Genomic DNA, 17750 nt, shown 5'->3' on the forward strand with positions numbered 1-17750 from the left:
GGGGGCGGTGGTGTTCCATTTCGGGGCCAATTCTCTCCGTTTTGGACCATTCCCGGTGCCGAAGGTTTCCTTTTTTTGTCGGTCGCGGCCGTTTGGAACTTTTTTTGGGGTCATTTCGGGCGGTTTTGGGGTTTGTTTTGCGTTTCTTTGGGACTTTTGGGGACGCGGCCCCTTTAAGGCCCCCCCCCCCGCTGCGATTGTTCGCGGGAACGCGCGCCCCTCCCCCGCCCACGTGACCACGCCCCCTTCTGGAGGCCACGCCCCCTTCCTTGAAGCCACGCCCCCGAGTGGGGGGGGCGACCCGCAGTTATGGGGCTGGGGGGGGGGGGGAGCGTCACTTATGGGGCAGCGATAGGGGACTTATGGGGCAGCTGTGGGGCAGCGATTGGGGACCCATAGCGCACTTATGGGGCAGCCATGCAACAGTGATAGGGGACTTATGGGGCAGCTATGGGGGGCTCATGGGGCACTTAAGGGGCAGTAATTGGGGACCCATAGGGCACTTATGGGGCAACTATGGGGCAGTAATTGGGGATTTATGGGGCAGGAATAGGGAACCCATAAAGCACTTATGGGGCAGCAACTGGGGACCCATAGGGCACTTACGGGGCAGCAATGGGGGATCCATGGGGCACTTACGGGGCAGCTGTGGGGCACAGCAATAGGAGACTTCTGGGGTAGCAATGGGGGACCCATGGGGCACTTATGGGGCAGCTGTGGGGGACCCATAGGGCACTTATGGGGCACTTATGGGGCAGCAATTAGGGACCCATGGGGCACTTATGGGGCAGCTGTGGGGCACAGCAATAGAGGACTTATGGGGCAGCAATGGGGGACCCATGGGGCACTTATGGGGCACTTATGGGGCAGCCCTCCCCCCCCCCCCCCCCCCCCGTGCCTGGCGCCGCGGCCCCACAGAACAGAGCCCCATTGACAGTGCCGATGACGTCACCGCCCCCCCACAGCCGAGAACAGAAACCCACAGTGTGAGTGGGGGGAGGGGGGGGGGGGACGTCTGGGGGTCCCATCTGTGGGTCCCACTTATGGGGCGGATTCTATGGGGCGCCCCCCAACCCCCCCCTCCCCCCCCCCCCTCCTTCCACCACGTGGTTGTTTTCAGCGTCTGCCGTTGCCATGGAGACGGGGGGGGCAGGCACAGCGCTGCCCCATAGTGCTGCCCTATAGCCCTGCCCTATAGCCCTGCCCCATAGCGCTGCCCCATAGCGCTGCCCTATAGCCCTGCCCCATAGCCCTGCCCCATAGCACTGACCTATAGCCCTGCCCCATAGCAAATCCCCATAGCCCTGCCCCATAGCGCTGCCCCATAGCAGATCAGGACCCCCAAAGCCACACCCCATAGAGGATCAAGGACCACAACCCCACACCCACAGCCCCATATCCCATATAGGATCAGGGACCCCCACATCCCCATACAGACCCCCACCCCATAGGGACCCCACCCCATAGGGACCCCATCCCATAGGGACCCCCATCCCATAGAGACCCTATTGCATAGGGACCCCATTGCATAGGGACCCCCATCCCCATAGGGACCCCCATCCCCATAGGGACCCCCATCTCCCACAGCTGCCCTCCATCCCCATACAGTCTCCTGTCCCCCCATCCCCATAGGGACCCCCACCCCCATAGAGCCCCCCATCCCCATAGGCCCCCCGATCCCATAGGGACCCCCATCCCCATACAGTCCCCTGTCCCCCCACCCCCATAGGGACCCCCTCCCCCATAGACCCCCCCGTGCCCCATAGGCCCCCTGATCCCATAGGGACCCCCATCCCCATAGAGTCCCCTGTCCCCCCATCCCCATAGAGTCCCCCACCCCCATGGAGCCCCCTGTGCCCCATAGGCCCCCCGATCCCATAGGGACCCGCATCCCCATGGAGTCCCCTGTCCCCCCGATCCCATAGGGACCCCCATCCCCATAAGGACTCTCAGCCCCCCATCCCCATACAGTCCCCCCTCCCCCCATCCCCATAGGGACCCCCACCCCCACGGAGCCCCCCGTGCCCCATAGGCCCCCCGATCCCATAGGGACCCCCATCCCCATAGGGACCCCTGTTGCCCCATCACCCATAGGCCCCCCGATCCCATAGGGACCCCCTCCCCCACGGAGCCCCCCGTGCCCCATAGGCCCCCCGACCCCATAGGGCCCCGCTGTCGCGCAGGGCTGGCGTTCCCGGAGTGGGCCTACAAGGCGGAGTCGAGCCCCGGCTCGCGGCAGATCCAGCTGTGGCACTTCATCCTGGAGCTGCTGCGCCAGGAGCGCTACCGGCACGTCATCGCCTGGCAGGGCGACTACGGGGAGTTCGTCATCAAAGACCCCGACGAGGTGGCGCGGCTGTGGGGCGCCAGGAAGTGCAAACCCCACATGAACTACGATAAGCTCAGCCGGGCGCTGCGGTGAGCGGATATGGGGCTATGGGGGTCTCTATGGGATGGGGTCTCTATGGGATGGGGTCTCTATGGGATGGGGTCTCTATGGGGATGGGGTCTCTATGGGATGGGGTCTCTATGGGATGGGGTCTCTATGGGATGGGGGTGGCGCGGCTGTGGGGCGCCAGGAAGTGCAAACCCCACATGAACTACGATAAGCTCAGCCGGGCGCTGCGGTGAGCGGATATGGGGCTATGGGGGTGGGGGGATGGGGGTCTCTATGGGATGGGGTCTCTATGGGATGGGGTCTCTATGGGGATGGGGTCTCTATGGGGATGGGGTCTCTATGGGATGGGGTCTGTATGGGATGGGGTCTCTATGGGATGGGGTCTCTATGGGATGGGGTCTCTATGGGATGGGGGTGGCGCGGCTGTGGGGCGCCAGGAAGTGCAAACCCCACATGAACTACGATAAGCTCAGCCGGGCGCTGCGGTGAGCGGATATGGGGGTCCCTATGGGGGTGGGGGGATGGGGGTCCCAATAGGGGATGGGGGAGGATGGGGGTCTGTGGGGATGGAAGGGGATGGGGGTCCCAATGGCGGATGGGGGGGATGGGGTCTCTATGGGGATGGAGGGGATGGGGGTCTCTATGGGATGGGGTCTCTATGGGATGGGGTCTCTATGGGGATGGGGGGATGGGGGTCTCTATGGGGATGGGGTCTCTATGGGGATGGGAGGGATGGAGGGGATGGGGTCTCTATGGGATGGGGGTCTCTATGGGGATGGGGTCTCTATGGGGGTGGGGGTCTCTATGGGGATGGAGGGGATGGGGGTCTCTATGGGATGGGGTCTCTATGGGATGGGGTCTCTATGGGGATGGGGTCTCTATGGGATGGGGGTCTCTATGGGATGGGGTCCCTATGGGATGGGGTCTCTATGGGATGGGGGTCTCTATGGGATGGGGTCTCTATGGGATGGGGTCTCTATGGGATGGGGTCTCTATGGGATGGGGGTGGCGCGGCTGTGGGGCGCCAGGAAGTGCAAACCCCACATGAACTACGATAAGCTCAGCCGGGCGCTGCGGTGAGCGGATATGGGGGTCCCTATGGGGGTGGGGGGATGGGGGTCCCTATGGGGATGGGGGAGGATGGGGGTCTGTGGGGATGGAAGGGGATGGGGGTCCCAATGGCGGATGGGGGGGATGGGGTCTCTATGGGGATGGGAGGGATGGAGGGGATGGGGGTCTCCTATGGGGATGGGGGCCCTATGGGGATGGGGTCTCTATGGGATGGGGTCTCTATGGGGATGGGGTCTCTATGGGATGGGGTCTCTATGGGGATGGGGTCTCTATGGGATGGGGGTGGCGCGGCTGTGGGGCGCCAGGAAGTGCAAACCCCACATGAACTACGATAAGCTCAGCCGGGCGCTGCGGTGAGCGGATATGGGGGTCCCTATGGGGGTGGGGGGATGGGGGTCTCTATGGGGATGGGGGAGGATGGGGTCTCTATGGGGATGGAGGGGATGGGGTCTCTATGGGGATGGGGGCCCTATGGGGATGGGGTCTGTATGGGGATGGGGTCTGTATGGGGATGGGGTCTCTATGGGGATGGGGTCTCTATGGGATGGGGTCTCTATGGGGATGGAGGGGATGGGGGTCTCTATGGGATGGGGTCTCTATGGGATGGGGTCTCTATGGGATGGGGTCTCTATGGGGATGGGGTCCCTCTGGGCTCTGGGCACCCTGCACAAGACCAAGGGCAAACAGCAGCCCCATAACCCCCCGTAACCCCCCCATAACCGCCCATAACCCCCCCAAAACCCCCCATATTCCCCATAACCCCCCCATATCCCCCCCCCACACCCCCATAACCCCCCATAACCCCCCATAACCCCCCCCCATAACGGTGCCCCCGCAGGTACTGCTACAACAAGTGCATCCTGCACAAGGCCGAGGGCAAACAGCAGCCCCATAACCCCCCATCTCCCTCCATAACCCCCCATATCCCCCCTAAACCCCCCCCACAACCCCCCATAGACCCCCATAACCCCCCATAACCCCCTAACCCCCTAACGGTGCCCCCGCAGGTACTACTACAACAAGCGCATCCTGCACAAGGCCAAGGGCAAACAGCAGCCCCATAACCCCCCATCTCCCCCCATAACCCCCCCCACAACCCCCCATATCCCCCATAACCCCCCCATATCCCCCCCTAACCCCCTAACGGTGCCCCCGCAGGTACTACTACAACAAGCGCATCCTGCACAAGGCCAAGGGCAAACAGCAGCCCCATAACCCCCCATCTCCCCCCATAACCCCCCCCTAACCCCCCACAACCCCCCATAACACCCCATAACCCCCCATCTCCCCCCCTAACCCCCTAACGGTGCCCCCACAGGTACTACTACAACAAGCGCATCCTGCACAAGGCCAAGGGCAAACAGCAGCCCCATAACCCCCCATAACCCCCCCATAACCGCTCATAACCCCCCCAAAACCCCCCATAACCCCCCATAACCCCCCATCTCCCCCCATAACCCCCCCAACCCCCCCATCTCTCCCCCTAACCCCCTAACGGTGCCCCCGCAGGTACTACTACAACAAGCGCATCCTGCACAAGACGAAGGGGAAGCGCTTCACCTACAAGTTCAACTTCAGCAAGTTGGTGTTGGTCAGCTGCCCCTTCCTGGAGCTGGGGCTGCCAGGTGCGACCCACAGCCGCCCCACAGCTGCCCCATAACTGCCCCGTAACTGCCCCATAGCTGCCCCGTAACTGCCCCATGGCTGCCCCATGGATGTCCTATGGATACCCCATTGATGTCCCATAGATGTCCTATAGATACCCCACAGATGTCCCATAGAGATCCCATGGCTGCCCCGTAGATGTCCTATAGATGCCCCATAGCTGCACCATGGCTGCCCCATAGCTGCCCCATATGACCCCACATCCCCCCATAGACCCCCCAGTAAGACCCCAATACCCCAAATAGCCCCCCCATATGCCCCCCATTTCCCCCCATAGACCTCAATATCCCTCTCAGCCCCCCCATAGACCCCCATAGCCCCCCATATGACCTCAATACCCCCCATATCCCCCCATAACCCCCCCATATCCCCCCATAGCCCTCCATAGACCCCCATAGCCCCCCCAACTGCCCCCATCTCCCCCATATGACCTCAATAGCCCCCATATCCCCCCATATCCCCCCATATCCCCCCATAGACCCCCATAGCCCCCCCATATGACCCCAATGCCCCCCATAGACCCCCCATATCCCCCCATAGACCCCCATAACCCCCCCATAGACCCCCCATATGACCTCAATCTCCCCCATATGACCTCAATACCCCCCATATCCTCCTATAATCCCTCCATATCCCCCCATAGACTCTCATAACCCCCCATATCCCCCCATAGTCCCCCATGGACCCCCTATATCTCCCCATAGACCCCCATAGGCCCCCCATATGACCCCCAATGCCCCCCATATCCCCCCATATCCCCCCATAGACCCCCCATAGCCCTCAATAGACCGCTATATCCCCCCATAAACCCTAACCCTAGCCCCCCCAACTGCCCCCCATCTCCCCCATATGACCTCAATGCCCCCCATATCCCCCCATATTCCCCCATATCCCCCCATATCCCCCCATAGCCCTCCATAGACCCCATAACCCCCCCAGCTGCCCCCCATCTCCCCCATATGACCTCAATGCCCCCCATATCCCCCATTATTCCCCCACAGTCCCCCCATATCCCCCCACAACCCCCCATACGACCCCCCCCCCCACACCTCTCATCACCCCTCTCTTCTCCCCCCCCCCCCCCCCCCCCTCCCCTTCAGGCCCCCCCGTCCCCCACAGCGCTCCCCCCATCCCCACGGGGGGGTCTTCAGGAGGAGGAGGAGGAGGAGGAGGAGGACCCCCCCACTTCCGCTTCCCCCCCCCGGATGGACTCTCCCCGTCTTCGTCCTCTTCCTCCCTTCTTGGGGGGGGGGTTGGAGGTGGGGGGGGGGGGGAGGAGGAGGAGGAGACGGCGCCCCCCCCCACCGCCGCCCCCCCCCTCCCCGACCCCGGGGGTCTCTGAGCGACTGCAGCGACGCCGCTTTGGAGCCGGACGACCCCCCCGATATGGGGGTGGGGGGGGGGGCCGTCGTTTCGGGGACCCCCCCTCAGGTTAAGCGCCGATCCCGGGGGGGGCCCCACTTTGTTACGGCTGTACCCCCGCAGCCCCTTCGGGTCGGGGGGGGCTCTGTTGGCCCCCCTATCCCCACAGCTGCCTTACAGCCCCTCCCCCACCCCCAGCCCTCTTTTCGGGGGGGGGGTCGCCTCATTTCGGGGGGGGGGTCGCCGCACTTTGGGGGGGGGTCGCCTCATTTCGGGGGGGGGGTCGCCGCATTTCGGGGGGGGGTCGCCTCATTTCGGGGGGGGCTCTCCGCACTTCGGGGGGGGATCGCCTCATTTCGGGGGGGGGGTCGCCCCACTTCGGCTCGGGGGGGTCTCCCCACTTCGGGGGGGGGGGGCGGCGGTGGGGGGGGGTCCCCCCACTTCTCCTTCAGTGCGGAAGACCTGGCGCGCTGTTTGGCCGCCCGGGTGTGCGCGTACCATCTCAGCCCCCGCCCCTTTTTGGCCCCTCCCCCCCCCCGCCCCCCCCCCCACCCCCATCGGGACCCCCATCGGGACCCCCCCCCGACCCCCCCTCCCCCCCCCTTCGCCTTTAAGTTGCAGCCCCCCCCGCCCGGGAGGAGGGGGAGGGGGAAAGGAGAGGGAGGTGGGGTTACTTCGGGTCACGGGGGTACTTCCGGTCACGCGGTTACCTCGGGTCACGGGGTTACTTCGGGTGAAAGTGAGGCTTCTGGGGTTACTTCCGGTCATGGGGTTACTGCGGGTCGCGAGGTCACTTCAGGTCAGAATGAGGCTGGTGGGGTTACTTCCGGTCATGGGGTCACTTCGGGTCAAGGAGAGGCTCCCGGGGTTACTGCAGGTCATGGGGTCACCTCAGGTCAAGGAGAGGCTCCCGGGGTCACTTCGGGTCACGGGGTCACTTCGGGTCAAGGAGAGGCAGCTGGGGTCACGCCCGGTCACGGGGTCACTTCCGGTCAAGAGGTTACCAAAGCTCACGGGGTCGTCTCAGGTCACGGGGTCACCTCAGGTCAAGGGGTCACCTCAGGTCACGGCGGGGGCGAAGGCGACGGGGTCGCTCCGGGTCGCGGGAACGTCAGCCCCGGGGTCGCTTCCGGTCGAGGGGTCACTTCCGGTCCGGGGCTTCCTTCCGGCCACGGGGTCGCTTCCGGTCACGTGCACCCCTCGGCTGGCCCGGGGGGGTCCACCCCTCCCCCCACCCCACCGGAAGTGGACTCGGAGGAAGTGGAGGTCACCGACCTCAGCGATGAGGACGACGCCGCCGCCCCCCCCCCGCCCCCCCATCCCCGCCCACCCTCTGGAGGGGGGGGGGAGGAGGAGGGAGGAGGGGGGGGGGTCGGGGGGGGACCCCCCAAACTGCGCTTCATGAGGAGGTGGAGGGAGGAGGGGGGGGGGGGGACGACCCCAAAGTGAGGGGGGGGGCGGAGGGGGGGGGGGGGGGGGGGAGCTGCAGAGAGCCACTGAGCTGCTCTCCTTGGAGGGGGGGGGCGCTAATTAGCCTTCATTAAGGGGGGGGGGGGGTCCTACCTAATTAATGGGGGGGGCACTAATTAGCCTTCCTTTGTTAAGGGGGGGGGGGTCCTACCTAATTAATGGGGGGGAGGGCGCTAATTAGCCTTCATTAAGGGGGGGGGTTCTACCTAATTAATGGGGGGGGGCGTAATGATGTGTGCCCTCATGGGAAGGGGGTCTGCTTAATTGGGGGGGGGGGGGTCCCTTTAATTCGGGGGGGTCCTTTTAATTAGTGTGGGGCGTCCCTTTAGTGGGGGTGGTCCCTTTAATTGGTGGGGGGGTCCCTTTAATTAGGGGGGGGCAATTAGTGGTGTGAGCCCTCATTGGGGGGCGGGGTCCCTTTAATTGGGGGGGGGTAATTAATGATGTGAGCCTTCATTGGGGGGGGACCATTAATTAGGGAGGGGGGCCCTTTAATTGGGGGGGGTCCTTTTAATAAGTGGGGGGACCATTAATGATGTGAGCCCTCATTGGGGGGTGGGGGGGTCCCTTTAATTAGTAGAGGACCATTAATGATGTGTGCCCTCATTGGGGGGTGGGGGGGGTCCCTTTAATTAGTAGAGGACCATTAATGATGTGTGCCCTCATTGGGGGGGGGAGGTCCACTTAATTGAGGGGGGACCATTAATTAATGGGAGGGCCCTTAATGATGTGTGCCCTCATTATGGGGGGGTCTGCTTAATTAGTGGGGGGACCATTAATTGGTGGGGGGACCCTTAATGATGTGTGCCCTTATTGTAGGGGGGGTCCCCTTAATTGATGGGGGACCCTTAATTGTATGAGCTGGCATTGTAGGGGGGGGGTCTCCTTAATTAATGGGAGGGCCCTTAATGATGGAATCCCTCATTATGGGGAGGGGTCTGCTTAATTAGTGGGGGGGACCCTCAATTGTACCCTCATTGGTGGGGGGGGGGTTCTCCTTAATTAGTGGGGGGACCATTGATTGGTGGGGGGACCCTTAATTGTACCCTCATTGGGGGGGGGTTCTCCTTAATTAGTGGGGGGACCATTAATTGGGGGTGGGACCCTTTATTACGTGAGGTCTCATTGTTGGGGGGGGGCGGGGGGATCTCTTTAATTAGTAGGGGGGTCCTTAACGATGCGCGCCCTCATTATGGGGGGGTCCCCTTAATTAGTGGGGGGACCCTTAATGATGTGTGCTCTCATTTTGGGGGGTCCCCGTAATTAATGGGGGGAACATTAATGAAGAAAGCTCTCATTGTGGGGGGCGTCCCCTTAATTAATGGGGGGACCCTTAATGAAGTGAGCCCTCATTGGGGGGGGGGGTTCCCTTAATTAATGGGGGGACCCTTAATTGCGTATACCCTAATTAAGAGGGGGGAGTCCCCTTAATTGGTAGGGGAAACCCTTAATGATGGAGGGAGCCTTAACGATGTGGGGCCGCTAATTAGGAGGGGGATCCTCTTAATTAATGAGGGGGTCCCCTTAATGATGGACAGGCGCTAATTGCGGAGGGAGGAGCCTTAATTAAATAGGGGCCTTAATTATGCGGGGGTTCCCCCTAAGAATGGGGGATCCCTTTAATCACGGGGGACCTTAATTAGCGGGGGGACCGTTAATTACGTAGGGGCCTTAATTACGGGTGGGAGGGGCTTGCCTTATGTATGGTGGGGACCTTAATGATGGGCGGGGCCTTAATTAACGAGGGGGCCCTTAATGATGGGGGTGACCCCTCGTGACAGGAAGGGCCTCATTAAGAAGGGGCCTTAATTAATGAAGGGGCCTTAATTACCATGGGGTCCCTTTGCTGCTGGAAGGAGGTGGGGGGGGGGGGGGGGGTTCCCTATAACGATGCATCCCCTTAATTGCAGGTGGGCTTTAATTACAAGGGGGGGGGGGGGGGGGGGGGGGGGGGGGGGGGGGCTAATTAAGGGCGGTATCCCCTTCTGTATGGAGGGACCCCAATTAAGAAAGGGGCCTTAATTAGGGCCCCCCCCCCCCCCTTTTATTCACTCCCATCCATCCCTTCATCTGCCCCCCCATTCACCCCATTAAGCCCCGCCCCTCCCATTAAGCCCCGCCCACCCATTAAACCACGCCCTATCAATCACGACCCGTCCCTTAAGCCCCGCCCCCTTTCTCCATAAGCCCCGCCCACTTCCTTAAGCCACACCCCTCTCCCTCCCGAAGCTCTTCTCTAAACCGGAAGTCCCGCCCCTTCGCTTCCTCCCCGACGCCCCTCCCACAACCACGCCCCCTTGAACGTCGCCCCGCCCCCTTTGGCTCCCTCCCTGGCCACGCCCCCTCGTAGAAAGCCCCGCCCACTTCCTTGAGCCACGCTTCTTTCCCTCACCCGCTCTCTCCGTTCCCTAAGCCCCGCCCCCGTGCCCTAAGCCCCGCCCATCTCCTTTAAGCCACGCCCCTTTGCGCTCAGCTCTTCTATAAACCGGAAGTCCCGCCCCTTAACTTCCTCCCCGCTGCCCCTCCCACAACCACGCCCCCTTGGCTGTCGCCCCGCCCCCTTTTACCTCTTCCTCCTTGACCACGCCCCCTCGTAGAAGCCCCGCCCACCCTTAAGCCCCGCCCCCGCGGCCCCCCCTCCCCTTCCGCCGCCGCACCGACACCAAATATGGGGCGGCCCCGGGGGGGGCGGGGCCGAACCCCACCGGGGAGGGGGGCGGGGGGGGGGGGGGAGGGGTCTGTAAGTGCCTGTGGGGGAGGGGAGGGGCGGGGGGCGGGGCCTACCGAAGCCTTATGACGTCATTATATGTGTATATATCTACTGGGGGGGTGGGGGGGAATGGCGATGGATGGAAGGAGCCAATAAAAACGTTTCTCACTTCCGCCCCGCCCACCTCGCGTGGCCCCGCCCCCTCCCTTCGCCCCGCCCGCTTTCTTAGCCCCGCCCGCTGCCCTCTCATTACTTCCGTGTTCTGGGCCCGGGTGTGGCGGCGCTTTTCCGGTTTTACGTCATCACCGCGCGACGCCGCGAAACGGAAGTGCAGGAGTCGTTGCTAAGCGATGCGCTTTCCCGCCCCGTTGCTATGCGACAGCCAATCAGCGGTCGCCTTTCCAGCAGCCAATCAGCGGCCGTCCTTCGACCGTTGTCGCCATGGCAACGGCGCCCGCATACCCGGATGAAGTTCCAAACCGGAGACGCTCCAACCCCGATTTTTGGGGTGAATTCGGGGCTTTTCGGGGATTTATTCTTTTCTTTATTGCTCCAAAATAAGGGAAAGGGGGGGGGGCGGTCACAATTCACGAGGGAAATGGGTTCGGGGGGCGTATTGCACGTGTGGGGGGCTCGGGGGGCCCCATTGTGCCCTATGGGGGGTCTGGGGGCCCCTTTGTGCCCTATGGGGTTTTGGGGGTCCCATATATGGGGGTTTGGGGGACCCCTTTGTGCCCTATGGGGGGTTTGGGCGGCCCCATTGTGCCCTATGGGGTTTTGGGGGTCCCATATGTGGGGGTTTGGGGGGCCCCGTTGTGCCCTATGGGGTGGATTTGGGGGCCTCATTGTGCCCAATGGGGTTTGGGGGTCCCATATGTGGGGGGTTTGGGGGGCCCCGTTGTGCCCCATGGAGTTTTGGGGGTCCCATATGTGGGGAGTTTGGGGGGCCCCATTGTGCCCTATGGAGTTTTGGGGGTCCCATATGTGGGGGGTTTGGGGGGCCCCTTTGTGCCCTATGGGGTGGATTTGGGGGCCCCGTTGTGCCCTATGGGGTTTTGGGGGTCCCATATGTGGGGGATTTGTGGGGCCCCTTTGTACCCTATGGGGTTTTTGGGGTCCCCATTGTGCCCTATGGGGTTTTGGGGGCCCCATTGTGGGGGTTTGGGGGGCCACTTTGTGCCCTATGGGGTGGATTTGGGGGCCCCTATTGGCAGTGGTGTGTGTGGGGGAACCCCTTTGTGCCCTATGGGGTTTTGGAGGTCCCCTGTGTGCCCTATGGGGTGGATTTGGGGGTCCCCTATGAGAGGTTTGGGGGGCCCCATTGTGCCCTATGGGGTTTTTGGGAGGGTCTTTTTTGGGGGTGGATTTTTGGGGTGGATTTTTGGGTCCCCCCCACATTGATGTGCTGCATAGGGGGGAGTTGGGGTTCCTATGGGATATTTGGGGTCCCTATGGGGTTCTTTTGGGGGTCCCCACATCGTGAGGTCCCTTTGGGGTCCCTATGGGGTTTTGCCCCCCCCCCCCTTATAGGGTTTAGGGGTCGCTATGGGGTTTTACCCCACCCCACCCCCCCCAATAGGACCCCTATAGGGTTTAGGAGTCCCTTTGGGGTTTTATCCCAACCCACCCCCGCCACTAGAGTCCCAATAGGGTTTAGGGGTTCCTATGGGGTTTTGCCTCCCCCCTCCCTATAGGATTTAGGGGTCCCTTTGGGGTTTTGCCCCTCCCCCCCCCAATAGGGTCCCCATAGGGTTTAGGGGACCCTTTGGGCTTTTGCCCCTCCCCCCCCACCCAATAGGGTCCCTATAGGCTTTAGGGGTCCCTTTGGGGATTTGCCCCTCCCCCCCCCCCCCAATAGGGTCCCTATAGGCTTTAGGGGTCCCTCTGGGCTTTTGGGGCCCCCCATAGGGTCCCGCTGTGGCCATTGGGGTCCCTATAGGCTTTCGGGGTCCCCCCAATAGGGCTCAGCTCCTCGCCCCTCCCCCCTCCCCTCCTCCCCCTCCCCCTCCCCCCACCGCATCCCCAGACCCCGCCCCCTCCGTCGCTCCGCCCACCAGGGGCGTGGCCAGAGCCGGGATGGGCGGGGCCAACGCCGGGTGGGGCGTGGTCAGCGCCGGGGGCGGGGCCAAGCAAGGCCCCGCCCACCCCCAGGGGAAGTCGGGCAGCGCGCGGCCGAATGGACCCAACAGCGGCGGCGGCTTGGCCAATGGGGGCAGAGCTGGGGGGCGGGGCTACGTCAGGCCCCGCCCACTACGCCCCGCCCCCTCCCAGGGCCCCGCACGGTATCCTATAACCCTATTTCCCATTTCCCGCTCCCGTGCCCTCAGCCCACCCCATATCCCCCCCCATAACCGACCCCACATCCCCAAATCCCACCCCACATCCCCATATCAGCCCCCACGTCCCCATATCCCACACCACAACCCCACATCCCAGCCCATATCCCACCCCACATCCCCATATCCCCCCCCATGTCCCCATACGGCCCCACATCCCCATATCCCACCCCATATCCCACCCCACATCCTCATATCCCCCCCCACTCCCTCATAGCCCCATTTAACCCCAGGCTCCGCCCATAGCCACCAAGCCCCGCCCACTCGCACCAAACCCCGCCCCCTTCCCCAAGCCCCTCCCACATCACCAAACCCCGCCCATCGCCCCACTGCTCTTCATATACCCCAGGCCACGCCCACCCCGGTTTGGCCACGCCCCCTTCCCGTAGGCCACGCCCACCTGCCCCAAGCACCGCCTCCAGGCGCGCTTTCTCCACTCCGGATTCGAAGAGGGCGGGGCGGGGCGGGGCTTCGGCAGGGCGGGGACCAATCAGCAGCGTCTGCAGCGCCTGGGGGGCGGGGCCAAGGCATGGGCACGCCTCCTCGCCATATATGGGCACGGGGGGCGTTCCCCCTTCCATATATGGGCATTGTTGTGCAGGTGTGATGGCGACACACACCTCACGTGGACACACGCGACCCACACACCACGTGACCCACACACACCACGTGACCCGGCCATCACGTGACCCCCCCCTCCCCCCCACGTGTCACCTCATACACCGCACAGCCAGGCACACACATCACGTGACCCACACACATCACGTGACCCGGCCATCACGTGACACCCCCCCCCCCCCCCCCCCCCCCCACGTGTCACCTCGTGCGCGGCGCAGTCGGGCGCACACATCACGTGACCCCCCACACATCACGTGACGCACACACACACCACGTGACCCGGCCATCACGTGACCCCCCCCTCCCCCCCACGTGTCACCTCATACACCGCACAGCCATGCACACACATCACGTGACCCCCACACACCACGTGACCCGCCCACCACCACGTGACCCCCCCCACATCACGTGACCCAGCCATCACGTGACCCCCCACCCCCACGTGTCACCTCGTGCGCGGCGCAGTCAGGCGCACACACCACGTGACCCCCCACACATCACGTGACCCACACACATCACGTGACCCCCCCCACATCACGTGACCCCCCGCCCACATCACGTGACCCCCCCACGTGTCACCTCGTGCGCGGCGCAGTCGGGCGCGGGGGCGAGGAGCAGCGGGGGGGCGACGTCGAGCGACCCCCCCCACACACACCACGTGACCCCCCACATCACGTGACCACCCCCCCCCACATCATGTGACCCCCCCACATCATGTGACCCCCCCACGTGTCACCTCGTGCGCGGCGCAGTCGGGCGCACACATCACGTGACCCCCCACACATCACGTGACCCCCCCCCCACATCACGTGACCCCCCCACGTGTCACCTCGTGCGCGGCGCAGTCGGGCGCGGGGGCGAGGAGCAGCGGGGGGGCGACGTCGAGCGACCCCCCACACACACACCACGTGACCCCCCACATCACGTGACCATCCCCCACATCACGTGACCCCCCCACATCACGTGACCCCCCCCACGTGTCACCTCGTGCGCGGCGCAGTCGGGCGCACACATCACGTGACCCCCCACACATCACGTGACACCCCCCCCCCCCCCCACATCACGTGACCCCCCCCCCCACGTGTCACCTCGTGCGCGGCGCAGTCGGGCGCGGGGGCGAGGAGCAGCGGGGGGGCGACGTCGAGCAGCGGGCAGCTGAGCAGCAGCACCTTGCTGAAGTTGAACTTGTAGGTGAAGCGCTTCCCCTTCGTCTTGTGCAGGATGCGCTTGTTGTAGTAGTACCTGCGGGGGCACCGTTAGGGGGTTAGGGGGGGATATGGGGGGGTTATGGGGCGTTATGGGGGGTGTGGGGGGGGATATGGGGGGGTTATGGGGGGAGATGGGGGGAGATGGGGGGTTATGGGGCTGCTGTTTGCCCTTGGCCTTGTGCAGGATGCGCTTGTTGTAGTAGTACCTGCGGGGGCACCGTTAGGGGGTTAGGGGGGGATATGGGGCGTTATGGGGGAGTTATGGGGGGTTATGGGGCTGCTGTTTGCCCTTGGCCTTGTGCAGGGTGCCCAGAGCCCAGAGGGACCCCATCCCCATAGAGACCCCATCCCATAGAGACCCCCATCCCCTCCATCCCCATAGAGACCCCATCCCATAGAGACCCCATCCCCATAGAGACCCCCATCCCCATAGAGACCCCCATCCCCCCACCCCCACAGCCCCATATCCGCTCACCGCAGCACCCGGCTGAGCTTATCGTAGTTCATGTGGGGTTTGCACTTCCTGGCGCCCCACAGCCGCGCCACCCCCATCCCATAGAGACCCCATCCCATAGAGACCCCATCCCATAGAGGCCCCCACCCCCCATCCCCTATTGGGACCCCCATCCCCATAGAGACCCGCATCCCCCCACCCCCATAGGGACCCCCATATCCGCTCACCGCAGCGCCCGGCTGAGCTTATCGTAGTTCATGTGGGGTTTGCACTTCCTGGCGCCCCACAGCCGCGCCACCCCCATCCCATAGAGACCCCATCCCATAGAGACCCCATCCCATAGAGACCCCATCCCATAGAGACCCCATCCCCATAGAGACCCCCACCCCCATAGGGACCCCCATATCCGCTCACCGCAGCGCCCGGCTGAGCTTATCGTAGTTCATGTGGGGTTTGCACTTCCTGGCGCCCCACAGCCGCGCCACCTCGTCGGGGTCTTTGATGACGAACTCCCCGTAGTCGCCCTGCCAGGCGATGACGTGCCGGTAGCGCTCCTGGCGCAGCAGCTCCAGGATGAAGTGCCACAGCTGGATCTGCCGCGAGCCGGGGCTCGACTCCGCCTTGTAGGCCCACTCCGGGAACGCCAGCCCTGCGCGACAGCGGGGCCCTATGGGGTCGGGGGGCCTATGGGGCACGGGGGGCTCCGTGGGGGAGGGGGTCCCTATGGGATCGGGGGGCCTATGGGTGATGGGGCAACAGGGGTCCCTATGGGGATGGGGGTCCCTATGGGATCGGGGGGCCTATGGGGCACGGGGGGCTCCATGGGGGAGGGGGTCCCTATGGGGTCGGGGGGCCTATGGGGCACGGGGGGCTCCGTGGGGGAGGGGGTCCCTATGGGGTCGGGGGGCCTATGGGGCACGGGGGGCTCCGTGGGGGTGGGGGTCCCTATGGGGGTGGGGGGACAGGGGACTGAATGGGGATGGGGGTCCCTATGGGATCGGGGGGCCTATGGGGCACGGGGGGCTCTATGGGGGTGGGGGTCCCTATGGGGATGGGGGGACAGGGGACTGTATGGGGATGGGGGGACAGGGGACTCTATGGGGACGGGGGTCCCTATGGGGGTGGGGGGACAGGGGACTGAATGGGGATGGGGGTCCCTATGGGATGGGGGTCCCTATGGGGATGGGGGTCCCTATGGGGATGGGGGGACAGGGGACTGTATGGGGATGGGGGTCCCTATGGGATCGGGGGGCCTATGGGGCACGGGGGGCTCTATGGGGGTGGGGGTCCCTATGGGGGTGGGGGGACAGGGGACTGAATGGGGATGGGGGTCCCTATGGGATCGGGGGGCCTATGGGGCACGGGGGGCTCCATGGGGGTGGGGGTCCCTATGGGGTGGGGGGAGAGGGGACTGAATGGGGATGGGGGGACAGGGGACTGTATGGGGATGGGGGTCCCTATGGGATCAGGGGGCCTATGGGGCATGGGGGGGTCTATGGGGGTGGGGGGACAGGGGACTGTATGGGGATGGGGGACTGAGAGTCCTTATGGGGGATGGGGATCTCCATGGGGATGGGGGTCCCTATGGGGATGGGGGACTCTATGGGATGGGGGGACAGGGGACTGAATGGGGATGGGGGTCCCTATGGGATCGGGGGGCCTATGGGGCATGGGGGGCTCTATGGGGGTGGGGGTCCCTATGGGGATGGGGTCCCTATGGGTGATGGGGCAACAGGGGTCCCTATGGGGATGGGGGGAGAGGGGACTCTATGGGGATGGGAGTCCCTATGGGATCGGGGGGCCTATGGGGCACGGGGGGCTCTATGGGGGTGGGGGTCCCTATGGGATCGGGGGGCCTATGGGGCATGGGGGCCCTATGGGGATGGGGGACTCTATGGGATGGGGGGACAGGGGACTGAATGGGGATGGGGGTCCCTATGGGATCGGGGGGCCTATGGGGCACGGGGGGCTCCATGGGGGTGGGGGTCCCTATGGGGATGGGGGGACAGGAGACTGTATGGGGATGGAGGGCAGCTGTGGGAGATGGGGTCCATATGGGATGGGGTCCCTATGGGGTTGGGGGGAGAGGAGACTGTATGGGGATGGGGGGTCCCTATGGGGCATGGGGCAATGGGGATCTCCATGGGGATGAGGGTCCCTATGGGGATGGGGGGACAGGGCACTGAATGGGGATGGGGGGCTGAGAGTCCTTATGGGGGATGGGGGTCCCTATAGGGATGAGATGATGGGGGTCTCTATGGGGATGAGGGTCCCTATGGGGATGGGGGTTCCTATGGGGATGGGGTCCCTATGGGATGGGGTCCCTATGGGGGATGGGGTCCCTATGGGGGATGGGGTCCCTATGGGATGGGGTCCCTATGGGGGATGGGGTCCCTATGGGGGATGGGGTCTCTATGGGGATGGGGTCCGTATGGGGGATGGGGTCCCTATGGGGATG

The 17750-nt window shown here is 64.2% G+C and overlaps 2 protein-coding genes across 2 annotated transcripts; one reads left to right on the forward strand and one right to left on the reverse strand.

Moving 5' to 3' along the window:
* Positions 1–958: 958 nt before the first annotated feature.
* LOC121108952 (ETS domain-containing transcription factor ERF-like) lies at positions 959–6766 on the forward strand (the record flags this gene model as incomplete). The annotated part of the gene is made up of 4 exons (XM_040657308.2): positions 959–986; positions 2184–2418; positions 4979–5094; positions 6235–6766. Coding segments are annotated over 4 exons (621 nt in total), but the record flags the coding sequence as incomplete, so codon positions are not given.
* A 5874-nt stretch (positions 6767–12640) lies between these two features.
* Positions 12641–16030, reverse strand: LOC107051255 (ETS translocation variant 3-like protein; the record flags this gene model as incomplete). The annotated part of the gene is made up of 4 exons (XM_040657307.1): positions 12641–12894; positions 13413–13521; positions 14719–14872; positions 15707–16030. Coding segments are annotated over 4 exons (841 nt in total), but the record flags the coding sequence as incomplete, so codon positions are not given.
* Between the last annotated feature and the right edge of the window lie 1720 nt (positions 16031–17750).

This window comes from Gallus gallus, unplaced genomic scaffold (assembly GCF_016699485.2).
Source record: "Gallus gallus isolate bGalGal1 unplaced genomic scaffold, bGalGal1.mat.broiler.GRCg7b scaffold_110, whole genome shotgun sequence".
Classification (NCBI taxonomy): Eukaryota; Metazoa; Chordata; class Aves; order Galliformes; family Phasianidae; genus Gallus; species Gallus gallus.